The sequence below is a fragment of the Gadus chalcogrammus genome, chromosome 20 (genome assembly GCF_026213295.1).
Source record: "Gadus chalcogrammus isolate NIFS_2021 chromosome 20, NIFS_Gcha_1.0, whole genome shotgun sequence".
In the NCBI taxonomy this organism is placed as follows: Eukaryota; Metazoa; Chordata; class Actinopteri; order Gadiformes; family Gadidae; genus Gadus; species Gadus chalcogrammus.
The window spans coordinates 23,391,893-23,410,280 of NC_079431.1; the positions used below are offsets into that span (position 1 = coordinate 23,391,893).

Here is an 18,388-nt window from a genome sequence, read left to right on the forward strand (position 1 = left end):
GTAATCAGTATATGTAAATAAATCGATGTTTAGCATTTTTCAGGAACCGTGTTCAGCAGCTCTGTTCAGTTTAAGCCAGGTTGTTTTATAGCGAGGCCCTTTGTGCTCTGAGTGTCCCCGGGCCCCTCGATGGGGGCCCCCACTCTTGTTTTTTTCGGTTCGATTTCACTTGAATGATTCTAGACGTTGCGGCCGGTTGCAATTCCTCACGTGGTTCATGATGAGCGGGCTCCGACAACATGTGGGCCCTGTGTGCCATCTGGGGGTCATCTATCGAGGGCCTCTGGGTCGGTCACAGGAGGGGCCCCTGGAGGGGCCCTGCGCGCAGAGCAGTAACTTCAATAGAAGCCCTTATTCTAACACTTTAGTATTGGTCATTTAACAATGATGTTAAAGTCTTGTACAGAAAGTTATTCATAGTAACTCCAAACCATTTCTATGCTTTAATTTAATAGTTTAAAATGACCAAGTGTTGTACGGAGGAGTGCGTGCTAGAGGAGGGCGGCGTGCGGGAGCCACGTGAGGAAGTGGAGGGGGAAGAGGAGGAGGACCGTCAACGGCTCGAGGAGGGAGACGAGGAGGAGGGAGAAGAGGAGGAGGATGAAGGGGAGGAAGATGGAGACAACAAACCCAAAAGGCGAGGGCCGAAGGAGAAGAAAATGACCAAAGCCCGCATGCAGAGGTGTTTCATTATCATCATTAATTATCCATCATTCATTCATCATCTAGAGATCATCTGTTGGGTTTGATTTGAAGAAAATAATAGTTATCATTTATGTTTTATGAAGTAATGCATTAGTTATTTTCAGAGCCTTAAGTTTGGTTCTGTTCTCGGGTGGTGGCGGTGTATTATAGTAAAATAATCTCTGCTTAAGAGATTTAAACTAGGTTTAAAATGAGATAAGGGATGGCTTAATGTTATTTAAAAAGAAGTGTCGGGTTTAACAGATGATTTACTGACCTCATAAGATAACAGAGCTGTCTCCAGCAGCGGAGGGCAGAGACTGTTGACTCTTGTTCTGCTTTCTGTTCTTTATCTGAATCGGAGGTCCGAGTTCTCCGGAGGCCAGGAGGGGGATATTTGGTATAAAGTGCACGCACACTTTAATTACTTGAACTCGCACTTTAAGTAAAGATAAAGATATGGTTCATAATGAGGTGTTTATATAATTCATTTAATTTAATAAAATTAATTAAATAATTAATATAATTTTCTTAGGTGGTTTATATTCTAAGATGTGCTTTATTTATCTTATATTCGATTTATTATGTTTTGTAAATGTATATATGTATAGATAATATATGTATAGTAACTGTATACATTACAGTGTAGGATTAGATTCTACGTGTGATTGTAGCTAGAATTAAGGTTTGTTTTTATTTATTTTTTTATGAGAAAGATATTGGATATGCCACATTTTGACGCTTGGGGGAAATATAATCATCACAGGCCAGCCTCGGTGGGAACCTGTCGAGGATTCAGGCAGTCCTGCTTTAATGAGCACTCAGTCCTCCTCTAATGTCGCTTTCCCACTTAAAATATATAAAATAAAATTTCCCACTAAATATATAATACAGGTTAAACTTAACATAGACTGTATGGCCAAATCCCAAAGTGAGCCCTGACTAAGCCCTGGACTAAGGACTAAGGACTCACAGACTTAATTGATCTCAGTTGCTAAGTGAGTGAGTGCGTGAGGCCACATCGGCTCAGATAGGTATATATGGGATTGGGACAGCACTTCACGAGAGCACATGTTACCTTGGCAACGTTTAATGACAAAGATGCTGCTGACACTTGCCGGTTTGGGAATTCTCTTTTTTCTTTTTTTAATGCAATGAAGACAATCGGCAACAGCAATTTATTGATATTAGAAAAATCTAATTTTTACTTTTGAATACTTCAGTATAAAGGATGTATTGAATCAGGTGATTATTGGCCTACACACACTAATCATAAGTCAGAACGGGCTTCATTTGGCTGAATTATAAAAGGTATAATTAGTACTATGAAGAGCCGTTTGGTAGCCAAAAGAGCCTCTCTTTGGTGAGCTAATCCAAATGATCCAGAAAAAGGCAGAAATTCCCATCTGGTCGTGCATTGAGTCGTCTTGTTGTTTACCTTCCTAATTTATGGATTTCCCTATGGTCTCCGTGGTAAACGTCACAACATTTTGAACTGTGGGTAATTCCCTTAGTTGAATTCTACACAGTGTGGACTCAAACCCTCACGCCCTTTGGAATTCGACATTGGGACAGCCCTAAGGCCTTAATAATTTTGCGAGAAAGCACATCAACGTCCATGAGTCCGGACATTGGGATTGGGCCTATAGGACACAGGCTAAACTGACTTAACATAGACTGTAAATAATACAGGTTAAACTGACTTAACATGGATTGTATATAATACAGGTTAAACTGGCCTTACATAGACTGTATATAGTACAGGTTAAACAGACTTATCATAGACTGTATATTAGACAAGTCAATCTGACTTAACACAGACTTTATATAATACAGGTTAAACTGACTTAACATAGACTGTAATACAGGTCAAACTTAGTTTGACCTGTATAGACTGTAAATAATACAGGTTAAACTGACTTAACATGGATTGTATATAATACAGGTTAAACTGGCCTTACATAGACTGTATATAGTACAGGTATTATATTATATACAGTCTACTTAATATAGACTGTATATAATACAGGTTAAACCGACTTAACATACACTGTATATGATACCAGAACACTGACTTTCATTATGTTTACATTAGTGGAAACCATCTCAGCTAACGTTTTCGTCTTCTCGGAAAGATAAAAATGCATATCAGATGCGATTGAATGCATTAGCCACTTGTCATTGTATAGCACATCGTAGTATCGATCGAATACATCAATAAATCAGGTCTCAACTGTTTTGGCGTGTTTCCCCAAAAGTTAGTGGGTAAAGGGTCTATGACACCATTGACATGCAACCTAATCGAATGTAACTGACCTCTATTGGGAAATAAAAGTTGCAGAATGTTAAGGTTGCAGAATGATGTGGCTCATACTGCTGGAATCTGGATTACACAGATACAATGGCGTGAAAAATATGGCTTTTAGAAGCCTACCTGCCTCATTTTGGGCAGACTGCCATGCCTTGTATGAAGAACCTTTCCTCAAACCATAACCTTGTTCTCAAAGACCTGGACATGGGCATGTTCAGTAAAAGTTGACAAACTAATGAAAATATATATTTGATATATATATATATATATTTTATATTTTGAGCTCCGTTTGACAAAAGAAAAGGGGACAACTGAAGCCTAATGATGTTAAACCCCGACAGTACCCAGACAAAATGAGACCTTAAAATACTTGACAAAAGAACCCCAGCAAACAAAAGGCAGATAAATAGGGACCGCCAAGACCAACTATCCTAAACACTGCTAGCAACAAAGATCAGCAAGACCAAAACATACTTGACGTGATGACCGTGATGACCTCCGAAACAGACTGAAACAGATGAATTTTCAAAATCCTGAAAAGAGCTGCTTCAGCAGGTACTCCACCAGACATGGAGATTAATGTTGAAAAGGTCCATCCTCCACTGGTGTCTAAGCCTAAGGATTTAACAGCCCCTCCTAGAGCAACAAAAATAAAGATTCCTGGATGCAGGGTAAACGGCGAAATGCTATGGCGGGCATGCAGCCAGGGACACGTTTTCTCCGAGACAAACTATGTTTTCAATCAGGATTACTCACCCCATCTACAAAATAAATTAGTGAAAGTCCATGAAGTAATGAAATTGCTTGAAAAATACATAAAGTGTGTAGCCAGTACAACAGAAGCTTGACCTGCATACCGGAGAGAAGACCTGAGCGACTCTAAAGCATGCTGCCGAAGGAGCTTACAACATGGAAGAGTCAAAGGAAGGGCAGAGAAGCAATGTGAAGAGTGAGAGGGACACGGTGCTGTCACTTTAACTCTCCTTTGCATACTGAGCAATGAACAACATATGCATAGTTACGTTATTTAGGTGAATAATTATCATCTGTTATCACAAGTCTATGCAAGCTATACGGTATAAAGTCCCCCCATATTTTTTCAGAAGCTGTCCCAAAAGAGATAGGACCTATAGGATGCTAAGCAAGTTAGACTAGGTGCAATAAGGAAGTAAAAACACTCATTTGCGAGTGGCTCCTCTTTTTGTAATTTTATGTTCCTTTAACTATTTATGTGGTCCTACGTCAGGCAATGTCTTTTCTCTGTAAAGTAATGGACATTTCTTTTAAAGATCTGTATGAAGTATGAAGATGAAAATGTGATGTTTGGTTCAATGTATGAACACAGGTTAAAGGTATGAAAATGAAGAGTTGTTGAAGGAGCGTTCCATCTTCGAATACGATAATATATAACTCAATATGAAATGAGAAATGTGTCGGGACAAAACAGTACCGCTTTTATGCCGCTAATTTTCTGTTAGCAGCATAAAACCATTCCCAAGACACGCCCAACCGTCCACTCTGCACCAAGATAACCCCACCATTAGGGTATCACCCCAACCTTTTCATTTATCACAATGCACAAACCGACCATGCTGGCAACATGCGCTCTAGTGGCTAAGGGCTGTCAATGACACCAACTACAACAACACTTTGTTGAGCAAAACTTGAAAATGCTGGTGTTTGTACGCTTCTCTCTACCCCAAGGACTTTGAGGCCAAATGGAAAGCTCTAATGGAAAAGGTCGAAATGTCCTTGTTAGCCACGAAGGACCAGGGGTCTCATTTATAACCGTTGCGTACGCACAAAACGGGGCTGAAAGTTGCGTACGTGACTTTTCATGCCAAGGTTGTGATCTATAAAAAAACAACTTGACGGGAAAATGTGCGCAGCCCTAAGCAAACTCTGACCCATGCGTACTTCTCATTTATAAAACGTTTTATAAATGAGAAGTTTTATAAATGAGTTTTATAAATGAGACCCCAGGGGTCTCATTTATAAAACTGTGCGTGGGATCGTTACTAAAAATGTGCGTACGCCCAGAAGCCAAGTTTTGCGTGCGCCAAAAAATATTCAGATTTATAAAACCCTGCGTACGCACACCGTACGCAATCTTTGCTTTATAAATCACAGACTGCCTACAAGTGTGCGGAGCTGAATCAGCTTCACGTTCCGCCCTGTACACGCCCCTTTTTAACCATAAATGGTCAATGCAAATGACCTCATGAATTCGATCTGCATATAAAACAGACTCAGATGCAAGTATTATGTCTTGTCGGAAACAATGGCAAAAGTACTGAGAAAAGCAAAAAAGCGACATTTCACGGAGGTTGAAGTGGAGACACTTGTGGGTGAGATGGAGGCCCGAAAAGTAGTTTTGTTCGGCGGTCACGGGATTGGGATCGCCAACAACAAAAAGCAGAGTGAGTGGCAACATGTTGCTGCAGCAGTGTACTCTGTCAGTAGCAAGGAGCGCAGTAGCGCACAGTCCCAGAATTAAAAAAGAAGTGGTCTGACATAAAGTTACATCTTTTTATGTAGTCTACCAATAAATCGTTATGGTCCCTAAAGACCATCTCCCTCCGAATCCTGTCATTTGCATGGTCCGCCAGAAGTGCCATATGGTGCAGCATTAACCACGGCGCTCACCTCTGCATGTATAGGGTTACGGTAATAAGACTGACCGAGAACACCTTGGATAATCAGTTTGTAATCATCCACGTAAAATGTTCTTGAACATAACCCCTTTTTAATGCCTGATTTGTCATGAAAAGCATCAAGAGTAACGGACAACGATTGTGATGAGGAGTGTGGCTTGGTTTTCCACACTTGGGATTTAATTGACATTTGATTATGTGTTTACAGTGTCACATAAAAATATTATGTTATTGACACATGTTGGACGGATGCTTTATTCCATGCAGTCGCGCCGTCAGTGGACAGTATGGAGTGATTTTTATTTATTTTTTATATTCTAAGGAGATGTTTCTGGAGTTATAACTGAGAAATAACACAGTTGACTTAAATTATTCTGATTACATAGATTTAACGCATGATACGGGTTTAAATTAAATTTATGAAGGGCGATGATAAAACATAATCGTTCTTCTCACTCTACAATTCTTCGGTCTGACTTCAGTTCACCACCACACCATCTGTGTCGCAAATTCTCCTTTTCCTCCAAACCATGCGTACGCATGGGTCAGAGTTTGCTTAGGGCTGTGCACATATTCCCGTCAAGTTGGTTTTTTTATAGATCACAACCTTGGCGTGGAAAGTCACGTACGCCAATTTCAGCCCCGTTTTGTGCGTACGCAACGGTTATAAATGAGACCCCAGGTCATTCTGCAGGCAACGTCTCTGGCCATCTCTCATCACTAGCAAACTGTATTTAGCAAAGGCCATCATTTGCAGTTCATATTTGATTTGTCTCCTCAAATGTTGCCAATAAATTGGCCATCAAGGAGCAAAGTGAGCCATGTGGGGCCATGCTAAAGAGGAGCTGACCTGCCAGACAGCCATGACATTAGCCATTCTATACAGTTTGAATTCTCTTTGAAATGCAGCGCTTTAATAGTGTCTTTGTTTCCATTATTGTAAATATTGAAATTATGATTCACAACTAACTAACTTTCCTGAGCTTCTTTTAATAAACATATATTGCATGAGGAGCTCAAATCTACTTTTAGATAGATGTGATCTAACAATTGTGGAGTACAACAGTATGCAGTTCACATTTTATTTTTGAAAACAGCCCGTATGCATTGAGATATGACATTAAAATGCGTGATACCGGTTTGCATAGATAGACATTTTGGGGGTCATCTGCAGCCTAAAATAGACTGGTAAATGGCCGAAGGAAACATTGGCCATATACTTTGTACATGTACATACACAGTCATTTTCAGTTCGTTTGCAGCCTCAAATTGCTCATAAAACCTTGGTATATGGCCGAAGGAAACTTGGCAAACTGTGCATCGATGTGCGCAAAACCAGCGGACAATCAAGGCAATTGTAATCAACCCCTGCTCATCATTAGCCACTGGATGGTTAAATAGGAATTGCAATCCAGTTCAATGCCACATATTATTGCCAAACCTAGATTTAATACAAAGTTGATCAGTAAAGACGTTACACAATATATTCAGATCTAATGGGAGCCTACGTTATGCTAAAGCAAGGAACGGAAGTTAGGATGTGTGTTAGCAGTCGACTCGAAAGCTATCCATTATCATATTTCTTGTTTAAAGCCAAGGTTAATCATTACATTATGGGAGGAGTTAGGCACCAAAGTTTGAAGAGATAATAAAGTAAGAATACCGTAGAAGAAGTTAGGCAGATTGCTGTCTAGTAGATCTCACGTAACTAGTAGAACTTCAGAGGATATTGTGATCTGTAGCTAATGTTGGGAATATCAGTATATTAGAATTGCACCGAATAGTGAAGTGAAGTAGAAATGTAGTTTTGTGATGGTTGCTTTATATGTTGCTTCTTGGGTGTTGCTTATTGGATGTTTTGGATGTTTGCTTGAGTGTTTAACATGGTGCTAAGGTGTTCTGGACAGTTACTAGAGTGATATCGATGTTAACAACTATTCCTGTTGATTGCTAGGGTGTGCTGGGGGGTTGCTAGGGTGTTCTAGGTTGGTTTCTAGATTTTTCTGGCTAGATTCTATAGCAACCCCAGGGTCAAAGGTCAGAGATCATCAATGTGTGAATTATTGTTTTAAACCGCTGTTTAGATCATACAGATTTTTTGATTTCATTATGTGTGTATGCGTAAAGGTCTTACAACAACACCATCGTTGAGGAGCTCAACGATGTAGAATATTTCTTTGTGGTAAATATTGTGGAAGTAGTGACAGTTTATAGATTTTGATACTTTATGTTGTGTACAGAAATCCCATGTGTGTCTATTTGGGAGTGCAAAAGTTTAAAGGAGCATTTCACCGGTCGAGGCATGAATATGTTTTGAAATTTGGTCCTATATGTAGTCAAATAATAAAATAAAATTCTAATTTGGTGCGGTCTTGACCGAGAAAAGGCAGAAAGTGACATTTTGGCGCTTGTGGATTGAAGACAACTCCCACCATGCACCACGATGCCCAGCTTCGCTGGCCACTCCCGCTTATCTAGATCTCCACCTATCGGACACCTCGCTGTTCCATCTACCAAGCTTATACCGCAAGACCGCTTGAAAATCATTTCACACAACATTTCTAGTGAAGAGTATTAGTTGGTGAAAACGATCCGATTTCGTTTTATGCGGTTCAGGGATATCTCCGTAAAGACGGAGTCATTTCAAAACCGCATCGAGCTGTAGAAACGCTGTAGTAAATATTCAAGGCGCTGGTTCTCCACAGAAAAAAGTGGAGCGCATCAAGCCTGCGCGCTGTATACAAACATTCAGTCACGAGGAGATTCAACCTTTTAAATTGAGCAGAAATACTTTTTAATGCACATTTACTAATTACATTTATCAAGGGGCTTTATTTAAAGCTACAAAAAGAGTACAAATAAAATAAACAAAAAATTCAACGCAACTCTGACATCCCCCAGCTGGTTGGGGGGCTAATGCCATCAAGCGTTTCAGACGTCCACACGAATCATAACACAAAACCGCATAGGTCCGGATAGATTGGAAACCACCACCGGGGGTGGTTTCAGAAGTGTGCGGTTTCGGGCACCGGATTCGCCGGCTCCGTCTGGACGTCGGCCGAACGGACAAGACTTATGCGGTTTCACCATAAAATCGGCTTCGTGTGGACGGGGCCTTAGGCGAACACACGTTCACCAAGACGGGGAGACAGCGCCGGGCGACTTACGCCACTATCTGCCTATGGATCATGGATGCCTGGGCTGATATATCAGTCTCAACTGTGGTCCAAGCTTTCACGAAGGCAGGAATAATCACTGAACTGCCAGGCAACAGCAGCAACACGGATAATGACGAGAGGGAGCCGGGCATGTTGGATGCCATACTCGCCCAACTGTCCAATTCGGACACTGAAGAAGAAGAATTCAAGGGATTCGTGGACGGGGAATGAACTGAAAAAGTGAGCTTTACGTGTTATACGTAACTGAACAATGTTGAGTTATGCACTAACGTTTGAATTAGCGGTATCAGACTGTGTTTCTTTTTTTTCTTTAAAACTGAACAAGGCTGGGAGATATTGTTAATATGCACATTAACGTTTGAACATCGTTACCATGGGAGTGAACGGAGTTGTCAGAACGCTTAATAAAGTTTGACTTTATCTGACTGTTTTGTTGACATTCCCTTTAGCACAGCTCCATCTAGTAGATGCATAACGCAACCCCAGTCAAACGTTTGACTGCAGTATCTTCTATTCTATGCGCCTTATAATCCGTTGCGCCCTATATATGAAAACAGTTCTAAAATAGGCCATTCATTGAAGGTGCGCCTTATAATCCGGTGCGCCTTATAGTGCGGAAAATACGGTAGTCCTCGTTTGTATTTCTTAGAAATGGTGAACTTTTGCATGGTGCCATCTTCTATGTCAGATCCAGTACCCTCCACCATTGTACTTCAGTTGTATCAACAGCCTCTGTTAGCTTAGCTTCAGACGCTGTGGATGTTAGTTTCTGCTGGAGAAGTCCCACCCACTGGCACTGCTCTAATAGGTCTGTAGCATCAGTGGGTCCCACCCCCTAGAGGGGGGTGGGACTAGTGGTTGTAGTCTTACGAGAATCATCCCCTCTTACACTTCCTATTGTCTTGTACGCAAAAATCGTCATATTGCGTCATTGTAAACCGGAAGTGTTGGAGATTGATACTGATCTCTCCAGTCTCTCCAGAAAATAAGGGAATGATGCTCGACCATTCAAAAATATGAGTGGTTTTCTAAAGATACAAAGCTTAAGTTAAATTGGTGAAGTTGCCCTTTAATGGAAATGGGTGAAGTTTCCCTTTAAGAAGAAGTAAAAAAAAAACATTTGGTTACTAAAGTAGTATTTAATGTTATTATTATTCAAGCATAAAGTATGAAGGAGGTGTTGGTTAGGGAAGTTCAGGAAGAATTCTAAAAAATAAAATTGTACTACTATTAAAAGGCAGTTTATTTTAAAAGGTTAAAGGGATGATATTATGTTTTTTGGGGTTAATAATTGCATTTAGGGGTACTACTAGAATAGGGAAGTCCAGGATCATCTCTTTGGTTTTTAATGTGTTGAGGATCAGGTTGTTTTCTCGGCTCCAGCTCACCAGGTTCTCCACCTCTGTCCTGTAGGCAGCCTCATTGTTACTCGTGATCCTGCCTACCATGATGGTGTCGTCTGCAAACTTTAATATGATGTTCGCCTCGTGGGTGGGTCTGCAGTCGAGAGTGTAGAGAGAGAAGAGGAAGGGGCTCAACACACCCCTGCGGTGTACCGATGTTCAGGGTGATGCTTGAGGAGACCGGTGAGAAAGTCCAGGACCCACTTGCTCAGGTGTGTGTTGAGGCCCAAGTTGTCCAGCTAAGTGGCAAGTAACGGGGGGGCGATGGTGTTGAAGGCGGACCTATAGTCTATAAATAGGCCGGTAGTCAGTGAGGGTCCTGATGGCTGATTGTTTTGGGACAGAAATGATTGTGGCTGTCTTGAGGCATGTGGGGACGTAGGGCTGCAGCAGGGAGGTGTTCAACAGGTCCGTGAGCACCACAGTCAGCTCCCCTGCAGATTGCTTCAGAACCCTCCCTGGTACTCCGTCAGGTCCGGTGGCTTGTTTGGGGTTGATCTGCTGTAGGGTCCGTCTCACGTTGTTGGGGCTCAGAGTCAGCACTGGTGTTGGTTCCCTGCTGTGCCCGCGTGTTGTCAATGTTGTCAGAACAGTCAAACCTGGCAAAAAAAGCAGTTCAGGGGCCGTATTCACAAAGCATTTTATCTTACCGCTAGGAGTGCTCCTAACTCGCGCTAAAACATTTTACGTAGGAGTTTTTTCTTAAAAGTTATTCACAAAGCCGCTGAGACCTACTCTTACTAAGGATAAATCACAAAGAGTGAACTAAGAGTGACGCGCCGTTGCTATGGATTACGTCAATTCTCGTGCACGAGTTTAGAAGCGGTCAGTTCGGTGATTGGTTGTTCAGACGAGCCCACTGAATCACCGAAAAACAAGGAAATAGCCTAGGCTAGAAATGAATTCCTATTAAGTAGTTATAGTGCAGTTAGCAGAATACACGCATGATGACAATTTTGTGCAGACCACGATAATGACGTTGTAGCCTGCACGTTCAAGAGGGAGAGAAAGCAAACAATAAAAATACGCACAATTTAAAAGAAAATAAATGTTATGAACTACACAAGTGTTGACTGATTTGTGCCAAGGTGTTTACCTAAAATGTGTTTTCAAAGTGATCCCTAAATGCCTGTCCACTCGGTAGGCTACCACACGGCCAAATTCCTTGTCATGTTGATCGCCGTCATCATCATCATCATCATCATCATCATCATCATCATCATCATCATCATCATCATCATCATCATCGTCTGGCTGTGGAATGTTCCTCCGCTTGCAGAGGTTGTGTAGAATGGCACATACAGTGATTACTGTGCTTGCCCTCTCTGGGGTGAGGCGTATTTCGCCGTGGAGGACATGAACCGACGTTTCATCTGCCCAATTCCTCTCTCCACAACATTTCGTGTATGTTTGTGTGCTCTAGCATGCATGGAAGAAATCAGTAAACAATAATAAATATGGATTCAACAAATAAAAGGCGTCAAAGAGCCAATACGATGTGTTTTACGCATAGGACTAAGCGTAATCTGCGTAATCACTTACATGTTATACTTTAACTGTGCTCCCGGTTGTGGATTGAGGTAGGGTGTCTAGAGCCACGTCTTGCATGGATAGTCACTGTCTCCCAGCAAGTGGCACCCAACTGGTACATCTCAAAAAGCTGCCTCAGACCGCTCTCCATTAAAATGCGCGAATCATGGGTAGCTGAAGATCCAGGCCACTTTGCAACAACATCCAGTAGGCTATGTTAAAATTTGCATCAAAAACAACCTGCGTGTTGATGGAATGCACTTTCTTCCGATTGACGAACACGTCCTCGTCTTTTGATGGCGCAATTATTTTTATGTGCGTCCCGTCAATAGCACCAACCACACCGGGCATACCTGCAATTACCATGAAGTTGGCTTTGATCCTGTGTAATTGTTGAATGTCCAAAGGAAAGTCTATGGCACGGCTGACTGATGGTTGCGATATTTTTAAATCGACGGCATTGCAGAGTTGCATTTCCCCTGTTGCTAAATAGTAGTGTGGCCAAACATTTTATTTCGGGACTAATCTGATTATTCCTGTTAGTCGGGGATGTTATTGCATCGCGATTAACTCCAAAACAAGTTTAATACCCTAACATTTCATCTCGCAGGCATTTACGATTCTTTGTGAATAGGTCTTAATGAGTTAGGAGTCCTCTTGAGGACTTTTAAACTCTCCTAGAGTTAGGAGTCCTAAATTTAAGAGTGACACGCCCATTATTTTTAGGAGTTACTCCTAAATTCGCCAGTTAGGACCTACTTTTAGCCCTAAAATCCTTTGTGAATACGGCCCCAGGACTTATTGTTCTCATTAGGTTGTAAGACGAATGAAGCAACTTCCAGTCCACCCAACATGCATGGTGCAACAACCAGGCCTAAATCCTTAGTACTTGAATCCATATAGACTGCAGAACATAAACAACATACTTAGAGCGGACTATGAACCTTTGAGGCATAGGACAGAAGCAGGGCCAGCACTATGTGAAATTACGCCCTAGGCAAGATCTCAAACCCCGAGGGGGGGGGGGGATTTGCCACCCTAGGCGATCGCCTATGGCGCGTTTCCACTGCAGGGTGCGGAAAGGATCGGATCGCAAAGGTGCGGGTCGGGTCGCGTTTCCACCGCCAAAAGTGGGCGTGACCCGGACTTTGCCGTACCCGTTCCGGCCCCATTCTCGGGACTCCTCCGTTGCGGTACCCAAAACGAGACCAGACGCCTGAAAGGGTCCCGTGAAATTCTAGCTACACCCCCCCTCCGTTGATTGGTCGACAGAATCGTCACTTCCGGGTGACGCGGGGATAAAAACAAACAAACAGTAGCCTCGAGGTATTATTCTTTACAATTAACGTCGCGTAAAAAGCTTGCTTGGGCGAACAAGGAGGTGGAGACGTTCGTCTGCATTCTTGGGGAAGAAGACGTTGTTTACGATGTTTACGTAGCTGCCGCGGCGATCGACATCCGGCCTACCTTAAAGGGTACTGTCGGCAGTGGAAACGCGACCTCGGAACTGAGCTGGGCTATAACGCCCCCTCCCTACCGCACCTTTGCGATCCGATCCGTTCCGCACCCTGCAGTGGAAACGCGGCACTAGTTCGCCTATAACTAGCGCCGGCCCTGGACAGAAGAATATGTATGTTTTTAATGAGATACAACTGTCTTGAATCGAATTGAAACAGTAATGTTTCATAATACCATATCATCCAAACACTTCACAGAAGCATCCCTGGATATACACAGTAAACACTGTTTTCAACAGGATTGGTAATAAATCCTCTCCATACAGGTGTTGGAACCTGTCCTATAGCAGCTTTGTCAGCTGGTGCTACTTGGGACAGAATGTCAGGGAGGTCATCCCGTCGTGTATTGTGCTCCGGATACGCCAGGAGGTTCCTGATCTGGCTGGACAGTATGTTGGTTTCCGGTCGCCCCTTGACTGAAGCGGGAGACATGGAGGGCAACTACCTCCTTCTTTGGGGCTTTTTTCATACTGGGATGACAGGTCTGCAGGGATGGGGATCGTCTTCAACAAATGATGATGGGTCCTCAGCATTTGTTGGGTCCTGGGTGTTTTAGTTTTTTTCTTTATTCCATGAACATGTAGTACATGGGGCAATAATTATAGAAATGTTTTTCTTCTTCTATTCAAAGATAAAACCTTTTTGTTTTTTACAACTTACTGTATGTACGTTGTGTTTTGATTGGCTTTGTTGCGCCTTTCCCCTTCCTGGACTTGGGGAACACAACCTTGAATTCCTGCAGTTGTAGCTTGCAGTCCTACCTTTCATTGTAGGCTTATGATCGCCAAATACAACCTAGGCAAGGCAAGGCAACTTTATTTATATAGCACTTTTCATACACAAGGTAGACTCAAAGTGCTTCACATATAAACATTGTCATACAATTAAATCAAATAATAGGTAAGTAAAAGAAAAACATATGCAAAAAATAGAAAGTTAAAAAGGCATTTTAGTATTAAAATAGAAAATAAAGGCAAAGTTAAAAAAGCTTTTTAGAAAGTGCAATGTATTTAAGATTTAGCAGAAAGCTATAGCAAACATAAAAGTCTTCAGTCTTGTTTTATAGGTGCTCAGAGTTGGGGCAAGTCTTAAATCCTCTGGGAGTTTATTCCAGCTATTTGTTGCGTAGTAACTAAATCCTGCTTTCCCATGTTTTGTGTTTACTCTGGGGATAATTAACAGATTGGTCTCAGAGCTTCTTAGTGGTCTAAAAGGCTGATGTAGTGGAAGCATATCAGTTAAATATTTTGGGCCTAAACCATGTAGGGATTTATAGGTAAGCAACATGATTTTAAAATCAATTCTCTGACCTACAGGAAGCCAATGTAACGATTTCAGAATTGGTGTAATATGATCAAATTTTTTGGTCTTTGTTAGAAAGCAGCATTCTGAACAAGCTGAAGCTTCCTCAGAGTTTGTTTTGGGAGACCTGTAAGGAGACCATTGCAGTAATCAAGCTTACTAGTGATAAAGGCATGTACAAGTTTTTGTAAGTCTTCGGTGGACATGAGCCCCTAAGTCTTGCTACATTTTTAAGGTGATAATATGCCGATTTTGTAACTGATTTGATGTGACTGTCAAAATGTAAATCTGAATCCATGATAACCCCTAGATTTCTGGCTTTGATTGAGGTTTTCAGGGACAGAGAGTGAAGGTGTTGGGTTACTTTAAGCCTTTCCGTTTGAGAACCAAATACAATTATCTCTGTTTTGTCCTCATTTAGTTGAAGGAAATTTCGGCACATCCATTCCTTCACTTGCTCAATGCACTGGCACAGCAGATCTATGGGCCGATAGTCATTTGGTGATAGCGATACATAGATTTGCGTGTCATCAGCATAGCAATGATGGTCAATATTGTTATTTTGCATGATTTGCCCTAGTGGGAGCATGTAGATGTTGAATAAAGAGGGTCCTAAGATCGAACCTTGTGGGACTCCACATGTCACGTTGGTTGATTCTGATACAAAGTCGCCAATGGAAACAAAGTAGTTCCTATTTTGTAGGTAGGACCTGAACCAATTTAAGACAGTGCCTGAAAGCCCCACCCAGTTTTCTAACCTTTCCAGAAGTAATGCATCGTCTACAGTAGGGTTGCCGCGGTATACGGTATTACCGGTGTTGCCGGTGTGCAACACAGAGTAAACGGTGTTGGCCTCACACGAGTTTTCTTTTTTTTTTCAGTAATAAAAAACAAATTCAGTAAAAATGAATAATATAATTATAATTAGACATATTAAAATGTGTAGAATAGGCCACAGTTCTGCTCTGTGCGGGAGAATTGTCGCGCCGAGAATTGACGTGCTTCCTTACAAGACCGGTAACCATAGCAACGCCGGTAAACAAACCCCGCAGAGCCCAATCCCTACGTGAGCTACCCGCGCTACGGCCATCCGGAGGCGCACAGAGCTTTTCGCCGTGATATTATGATATATACAATTATATTATACTATATATATACTATTATATATAGAACGTTATAAGACGCCGAGAATTGGCGCGCTGCCAGCCGCTGTCACCGAGTGTGAGAGGAGAGTTGACGGAGAAGATGGCGGTTGACCGATAGTTTCAAAGTCAATACCGTTTATACCAGTATTACCGGTGTAGGCACGAGCGTATTACTCGGTGTGAAAATGTCCACACCGCGGCAACCCTAGTCTTCAGTGTCGAAATCCTGATTGGAAGGTGTCATAGCAACCAGTTGATGCCAGGAAGTGATTTAGTTGCTGGAGGACAACTTTCTCAATGATTTTACTTATGAAGGGTAGATTTGATATTGGTCTGTAGTTGTTAATAATAGAGGCATCTAGGCTCCGCTTTTTAAAAAGGGGTTTAATAACTGCAGTTTTCAAAGCTTTTGGGAAATTGCCTGACTGGAGAGATTTGTTAACTATCTGCAGTATGTCTACTGCTAGGCATTCGAAAACATTCTTAAAGAGGTTGGTAGGTATAGTATCAAGGCAACAGGTGGATGGCTTTAGTTGTGTCACAGTTTCCACAAGATTTTGAGTGTCTATAACATTAAAGCATGCCATCCTTGCCAAGTAATTTTTGCCTGAACAGGGTGGTAGTCCAACATTTTTGTTTGAAGTGGAGATATTGATGGCGCGTCTGATACCTTCAATTTTATCAATATAAAAAGCTGCAAACTCATTGCATTTCTGCGTGGAATGGAGATCAGGTGGAATTTCTGTTGGGGGGTTGGTCAGTCTGTCAACAGATGCAAATAGGGTTTTTGTATTATTAGTGTTGGTTTTAATGATATTGGAGAAAAATGTTTCTCTAGCATTTTTTAAGTCTAAATTGTAGGCACGGAGGCTCTCTTTATAGATATCATGGTGAATATGAAGTTTTGTTATACGCCAGATGCGTTCAACCTTCCTGCATTCCTTTTTCTGTGCTGTTACAGAAGCAACTTTTCTCCAGGGTGCCTTTTGCTTTCCAGAAATCGTTTTAACCTTATAAGGTGCAATGACATCTATGACTTTCAAAATTTTCAAATTAAAGTGGAAATGAAGCAATGAGAACTGTGACCATTTTTTGGTTGCTTTTTCATTTTTGAAAATACATGGATTTTCATTCAACTTGAAATTCAATTAGTTTCACTGGAAAGTGACATGTTGATAACGACTTTCGCAACTAGGGCGCGGCCATGTTTTAAAAATGCAGGCGCTACGTCATCAGAATGGTTAGCGCTTTCAAATAAACGTCAAATCTTGGAAGAAGAACAGGGGGGTCATTTTGTATTGCCCCTGGCTGTTCAAACAAATATTATCGGGTAAAAGAGTGGTAAAATAGTTCATTTCCATGTCAACCTGTCAAGAAGCCTAAACTGCTCCAATGATGGTTAGCTGCATTGAAACGCCTCAGCCGCCGAATGGGATCAGGGCAGAGAGTATGTAGCGACCACTTTATAGAGGCTGATTACATTGAAGAGGGAGCTTTTGCTGTCCCACCAATCGCCTGAAGCCAGATGCTGTGCCAACAATTTTTAATTTTAGTGGCTATAGTGCTGGAGACACGGACAGACCTGTCAAATCTGACCCGGGCGCTGCTCTTATGAGCAGAGAAAGAGCGCAGAAATGTGCTTGCCAGGCAGAGGAACGAGAGGTAAACTTAGCTTCTAGTACTAGAGAAACAGAGAAATTAGTACACTCACTGTTTGATGATTGTCTTGTTTGCAGACTAGCTCACTCCATGCTCTTGATAATTTCTAATCCATCGCCAAAATAATCCATTGATTTCGGAAATAATCCATTTGCAAACACCGTCGGTTGCACTATTTTCGCATATTCATGTGCACACCCAAATGGCACGACAATTACATGTATCATGAAATGAACGAACTGTAAGGCAGCGTGGTAGCCCAGCTGCTGCACCCGTGTACTACTTTTCATAGCTGTAAACAACATCCTGTGGACGGGCAGAGCCGGGAGATGTCAGTTATTATCACCTCCACCATATATATATATATATATATATAATGTGCCATATATATCCATTTTGTTGATGCAGTAAGCTACCAGTAGCCGCGTTTACATGGACACATCTGTTCCGCATTGATTTCTATGCAGAACAGAAAATGATCATGTATACGCCTCATTCGGAATACAATTATCTGTTCAGCATAGATTCTATGCCGAATAAAAGAGGTGGTGTAGTCCGTTTTAATCGCCATGTACACACTTATTCCGAATAGATTGGGGTTTAACTTAGAGCAGCCGCAGTAGTTCGCAATTGGTCCACTGAGCTCCGTCGGTACTTTTAAGCACACCGAACTTCACCGCTGTCAAGGAAAGTGGATTTATTGCCTGATTCACGTCTTTGTTGTCACTCCGTAAAAGTAGTCCGGTAAGCGTGTCCAGTTGCTAAGCGACGGGACATGGGTGTTTATTAATGACGTGTTCGCATATCGTAGTGTCCGCGCGCGTCCGAGATAACTGTAAATGAGTAGGCTACTACTAGTATTTTTGCAGGCTGAACGTTAAAATACTTCTTAACTTAGAGAGATGGCAGCTGCAGTAGTTCGCAATTGGACCTTCGAGGATTCCTGGTCACTAAATTCCCGTAAGACCACTCTCTCCCACCAGTCTTGGCTGCGGACTCGCATC

At 41.9% G+C, this 18,388-nt stretch overlaps 1 protein-coding gene across 1 annotated transcript in view; it reads left to right on the plus strand.

Annotated features, from left to right (window-relative positions):
- The first annotated feature begins 461 nt into the window (after positions 1–461).
- The window catches only part of neurod1 (neuronal differentiation 1), a 38,550-nt gene continuing 20,623 nt past the window's right edge, over positions 462–18,388 (plus strand). The window contains exon 1 of the mRNA XM_056579312.1: positions 462–682. Coding sequence (XP_056435287.1) covers positions 462–682 — 221 coding nt within the window. The remainder of the gene's footprint in view (positions 683–18,388) is intronic.